Source organism: Triticum urartu, chromosome 4A (genome assembly GCF_056163025.1).
Source record: "Triticum urartu cultivar PI428250 chromosome 4A, HENAU_Tu73, whole genome shotgun sequence".
Taxonomy (NCBI): domain Eukaryota; kingdom Viridiplantae; phylum Streptophyta; class Magnoliopsida; order Poales; family Poaceae; genus Triticum; species Triticum urartu.
The window spans coordinates 138,741,718-138,747,780 of record NC_141876.1 but is presented as its reverse complement, the minus strand read 5'-3'; the positions used below and the strand labels follow the sequence as shown (position 1 = coordinate 138,747,780).

General features: G+C 45.8%; 1 protein-coding gene across 1 annotated transcript; it reads left to right on the top strand.

Annotated features, from left to right (window-relative positions):
* The first annotated feature begins 1,938 nt into the window (after positions 1-1,938).
* On the top strand, positions 1,939-4,892 carry LOC147975144 (scarecrow-like protein 3). Its single transcript, XM_087519609.1, has 2 exons — positions 1,939-2,333; positions 3,722-4,892. Exons 1-2 carry the CDS (start codon positions 1,956-1,958, stop codon positions 4,682-4,684), a joined length of 1,341 nt encoding a protein of 446 aa, XP_087375735.1. The 5' UTR covers positions 1,939-1,955; the 3' UTR covers positions 4,685-4,892.
* Positions 4,893-6,063: the final 1,171 nt, after the last annotated feature.

The window sequence follows — 6,063 nt, the reverse complement described above, 5'->3', positions numbered from 1 at the left end:
CTCCGCCCCCATCCCGGCCCGCCGCCGCGAAGAATGGAGCAGCTTTGGCGCACGCGGCGTAGCCTTGCATCTCCAACTGTTTACTCCTTTGCTTTACCGTCAGCTAGATAAAGCGTGCTCATTCGTTGGACTAGAATCGGTGCTATATTTTGTTAGCTTTTCGTTGATTGCGCTAGAAACATACTATCATACAAGATAGTACAACCAGATTCAGGTTGTCAAAACCAGTTACTCCGTAGAATGGATAAATTAGTTTCCTATTCATGACTACATATACACAATTTACAATTCATTTAGTCAAAAGTATATCACCAGTGCATCAGACCTAGTGATGATAAAACAAATCTACGCAGATAAGCTAATTGCATCTAAACGGAAAAACTTTTTAGTATGTATTCTAGAAAAAACTTTAACAATATAGAGATCTCAGGCCATCAGCGAAGTAGACTAACCGCACAATATTCTTGTGTCGTTCCATCGTCACGGAGTCATGGGGCGCAGGCGCGCAGCATCACATCACCGGCGGCGATAGATTTTGGTTGCAACCTTGTCGATTCAGTGCCAGTTTTCTCCTTCTGGCACTGCCCTAGGCTTGCAGCTCATCTCTGCGTCCGGTCTGCCGGCAAGGCAGCAACGTATCCGTGGATCCGGCGCCTACCTCTGTCCTGGCATCCTCTTCCCTTCGGCCCTTCTTGATGGACGCGTGATGGAGAGATCCGATCAGCAGCCAGCACTTGGCTTCGGTTACGATCACAGAAGCGGCTTGGAAAGTGGAAAGGAAGAGGTTAGCATCTAGCGATATGTGCGTGCGTAGTCTTTTTTTTTTTTGAGTAACTTGTGCGTGCGTAGTCCATCTCCAAGTCGTGGCTGCGTGCGGCAAGCCTGCAACTAAAGCCTCTCTTGTCATCTCCCTCAAAAAAAAAAAGCCTCTCTTGTCCTCCATATGCCATTTTCCTTGACCTCATTTTGTACTTTTAGCAAATAGATTGGGCTGTATCTATACATGGGCTGACACGCCGAGGCTTCACGTTAGTTGCAAAGTCTGAATCGATAGGGGGGGGGGGGAGCACGTTACGTACACCGACCGAATCAAAAAAATTAGCGACTAACTGAATGCCACCGAGGGAAGACACGATTGTTAGGGGGGGTCATCGCCCCCCCCCCCCCCCCCCCCCCCCCCCCGTACCTGCCAAAAGAAAAAAAATGCAGCCTTCACGAAGGCGTTAGTCAGGCAGCACACTAGCTCCGATCACTGATTTGGCAGACGCCTTGTGCCAAGGTGCTTACCGGTGTTGGGTCCAATTATTTTGGGCGTGCCCGTCATGATCTGCGTTTGTGGGCTTGCCAAACATGAGCCCAACCAAAGCATGTTGCTTAGCAACTAAAACTGCTGACAATGACACAAAGCAAAATTTCAAAGATGATAACAATATATACTGCATCAGTTTTGCCACTGTAACTTCTACGTAGAAGACGGATCTATTCTAATAAAGTAATAATTCCAGTGTACCAAAACTCTTGTTACCTTGTTAACCCAGAATCAAGTCATCAATGATACAAGCCTGTTGGAACTTCCAAAGAGTAGTCTTCCGTAGTCTGATCAGGTTGACTGCAATATTTGTCTATTTCTGCCCAGTGGATATGAAGGTGCCAAAGGAATAAACCGAAAATTCCAACAGCATTCCTTGGATACGTCAATATGCCAATACTTTGCCTTTAACGTGGATATTTCCAAATTCGTTCCAACAGACACAGTAAAAACTTCTTAGCTTGTTGCTGTTGGCTCAATTATGTCTTAGACACGCAATCCTATGTATGTCTTGGACACGCTATCCTATAAATGTAGCAGTGCCAACAACCAGAGGAGTTGATCCAGCTAAGACACCCAAGTAAGCACTAGTTCCTAGCTACGTCCTGTATGAACACAGCAATCCTTCCTCAAGAAGGCAGAAACGATGCACGGGCTATGTGCGCACGAGCAGGGCACGGTCGATGACCTGGCGCAACTTGGCCCGGCCTTGTACGAGTGCATGGCGCATGTGATCGAAGGATCTTTTGAGAAGACTGACCGCAGCCTTAGGAAGATCAGAAAGCTCGCCTCTTTAGTGGACGGGCCACTGCAGCGTCTGTCCATGATAATCGCCGACAGCTTAGCCCGCCGCCTTCTATGCCCCATCCAGGGCTTTGCTGCTGCCCTTATCGATCCGTCTCGCTACCTCGAGCAGGCCTGCCTCCGGTCTGCCCGCGAGAACTTCGCCAGCATCAGCCCCTACCTCAGCACTGGCTTTGTCACTATTAACCGGGCTATGCTGGAGCAAGTCCAGGATCAAAAGGTCACACTCTACTTTAATTTTGCTTAAAGATGCAAAAAAACATTTCACGTTATATGTGGCTGTCTAGATATATTTACAGCTATTTTTCCTGACTTAGTTTGGATTTGTTGTTCTTCCTGAATGTGATATGGCATGTCTAATCTAGCTAAGTTAGTCCTTTACTTCACCCGCAAAAAAAAGTTGGTTCTTTTCTTATAGGATTATATAGAAGATTCAGAATCGCCGTTATTTAATGTATGTGTTATGTATTACTGGTTTAGCATGCCAATTTTAGTCAGTACATTGGTAAGCAATTTTTTCCATCTTAAAAATGTTTTGTTGAGCTATCTGTTGAACAGTTAATAATATGCGGAATTGAGGATTAGATCCCAGGATCATCAATAGTTGATGGGAATGAAAATCCAACTTAGGTACAGTGCTTATTAGTACCTGAAAGTTTTTTCCCTGAGATGGTAATATTTGAAGATTCTTACTCCCTCCATCTCACTTAGAGGGCATCACAATTTGTTTGGTAAGACCAAGGACAGCGAGCTGGATGTAATCTGGGGTGAAATTTGGATTGAAATGCCCCTAATCAAACATACAACCACAGTTAATTTATTTCGTTTTGGAAGCCCTGGGTCTGAAATGTTATGTGAATTTTTCAATAAATTTTTAAAAATACTTATATTAATTTTGGCTCCTTTTGTGACTATATATTTTCTAGTAAACTAGTTTAAAGCCATGTTCTCTTAGGTTCACTGGTTCAATATCACAATATGTGCCTGTATTTACATTGAAAATGGACTTGTATAGGTCAGCAACTCTAAACACATATAGTGTGTGCTTTTTCTTAACTTATAACCTCTCTAGTTATAACCAGGTCCAAGATATAAAATATGTTCAGTTCCTCTTGAATTATTAGAGATTTTTTGGATTCCCTCCTCTTCTGATCAGATATAATTTCTCTAGTTATGTTACTCGATCGATTTGCACCATCAAAATCAGGTCCGATCAAATAGAGTATAAAAACATTCTTGTTTTTCTCAATGAATTAGAGAATTTTTCAGATTTACTCCAGTCCTGATTTCAGGATTGTTGTGGTGCCTCTAATGTTACACCTGGTTTATATGTGTATATAGATAGCATATACTGTTACCACAATATTGATATCCTTAAATAATGTCTCAAATTATGATGCATGTTTGAATAAAAAAAATACTTCATGGAGAGTAAGAGGAATCTACATCCAAGCTTGACGCTTTGAGTTTCTTACTCTATTATACGCAATATTGGTTCTACCAACAAGGCCAGGTTTTCTGTGCTATTGTCCTGTGATATATTTATGACCACTTTGTATGCATCACAAGCTTGAGAACTTCTGAATTCTGATGATGCTGGCACTGCAGGTTGTCCGAATTCTTGACTTGTCCTGCTCAACCACCCACCCGTGGCAGTGGCTCAAGATTCTTCACGATTTCCATGGCCGCCCTGGGGGCCCGCCCGAACTACGTTTAACTGTCGTCCATGAAGACAGTGAGTTCCTGGACAACATGCAGGCGCTCCTGTGTAGGCAAGCTGCTAACCTCAAGCTATGCTTTTATTTCGACAAGGTGATTGGCAAACTCGAGACATTGGACTTCAGCAATCTCCGTGAGATCCTGAAAATAAACTTTGGTGAGGCGGTTGTGATCAGCTGCGCTCTGCAGATGCATCGCCTCCTTGCGGTTGATGACAGCGTAAGCCGCGACGGCATTGCTCAGCTCCAGCAAATGGCAAACATGGCTCGGCTTAAGCAAATGGCCTGCTCAGCATGCAGTCCGGCATCGACACTGAACTATCCGCAGACACCATCCCCTCAACGCCAGATACCAAGCCTGCTGGTGAGCTTCCTCTCTGCCATCCGTGCCCTTGAGCCGAAGATCATTGTGATGATGGAGCAAGACGCGGACCACAATGCCCCGCTGTTCCACGATCGGTTCACCAAGACAGTCGACTACTACGCCGCCCTCTTCGACAGCCTCAATGCGGTGGATTCAGCCAGCCCGCAGAGGGCGCGCGTGGAGAGGGTGCTCCTTGGCGAGGAGATAAAGAATATACTGGTATGCGAGGGGGTCCAAAGGCTTGAGCGGCATGAGAAGCTGAGCCAGTGGGAAATGCACATGCAGCGTTGCGAGGTTGACCATGTGCCCCTCAGCTTTGAAGCCATCAGGGAGGGCAAAGAGAGGCTGATGAGCTACGGATTGAAACAATGCAAGAGCGATGAAGACAATGCCGACCTTCTGCTGTGCTGGGGTGCAACTCGTCTGTACTCCATCTCAGCCTGGAGGCCACACAGCTCGAACGCGGCGCCAAATAAAGTGGCTGTCTAGCGCAGTAGGTCTCCAAGTTCATGGTGATTTCTGGAGCTGCGGAGAAGAAGCTGGTGCTTAGGGTATGCTTGAATGGCAACTCAAATTGATTGGTGCGAAGCTTAGGTATGTAGAGATGAAAGTGATGTGCTATTTTCTGGAGAACTATTACCAAACTGATTTGAATCGTCAGAGATGCCGATCCATTCATAATACATTCTTGGATCCATGTCCATATTGTCGTACGTTTACCCTGCCTTCATCAAAATTGGGTTTTCCAGTTTGGATATGGTTTAGGGTGTATTTTTTCTATGTTATTCATCATCTTCAGTTGACCGGCTGAAAGAGAGCAGAGTTGGTTTTGGAGTTGCAAAGAAGCATAGTAAGATGGGAGAGGCATACATTCTTGTGGTTGCTGCTTCGATATGCCATATGTTTTCCTTGAATTAGGAATATACCCAGTGTGATCCTCCTTGTCTTTTCCTGCATAAAAGTATGTATGCAAATTTGTTGACCAGAAATAAGCACTGGATGTAAAAGGATGCAGTACATGATGTGGTCAAATTCTGGTGAGCACTCCAAGAACACCACCTTGGTATCACCTGCCGTTTGTAAATTCGAACAAATCCAAATTGTCGACTCTCCTTTCTGGTTTAAAAAATGCCAAGCGTATCTCTAGATCGACAGCTTGACCAATTTAACACGAGCTATATGTCACAAAAAATATATCATTAGAAACTTCAAATGTTAGATTTTCTAAGAGTAAAATGCACTGGCGGTACTTGAACTTGCGAAGAAAGCACGCTTTGATCACTGTACTTCAAAATACGGCCAATACGGTCACTCAATACGTCTACACGTGATTGTACGATCACTGTTCACCGTACGCCACTCGTCGCCCCTCCATTTGACCACTTGTTGACCAATCCGAGGCGACAACTGGCGCTCGCGGGGGGTTCCGCGGCATTTTTACAGGGAAACCCTTGGGTGGCTCCGTAATTCCTCCTATCTCCTTGTCTATTCGGCGTCGATCATAACGAATGGGGAAGTGGTGACAGGGGAGGAGGGCGATCGTCGGCGGCAGCGCACCACCACCACCGGAGTCATCGCACAAGGGCGAGAGGCGCCGCGCAGGCGCCGCGCATCTCATCGCAGGAGCTGTTTTGTCGGGATGTCGCCTGTTCGTCGCCCCGATGGTGCTCCGCCGCCCAACTACAGTAAGCCCTCACCTCGCCCCTCCATGGTTCTTGCGCTGTAAGCTGTAGGGTCGAAATTTAGAGGTGGGTATTGTGGATGGTGTGCTTGCTAGTCAGATATGCCCATCTGTACTTTGAAGATTTGCCTAGGGTTTTCGACCGCGATTTGGTGGTTTGAGCGTATAGGGTTTTGGGTTTGGAGAA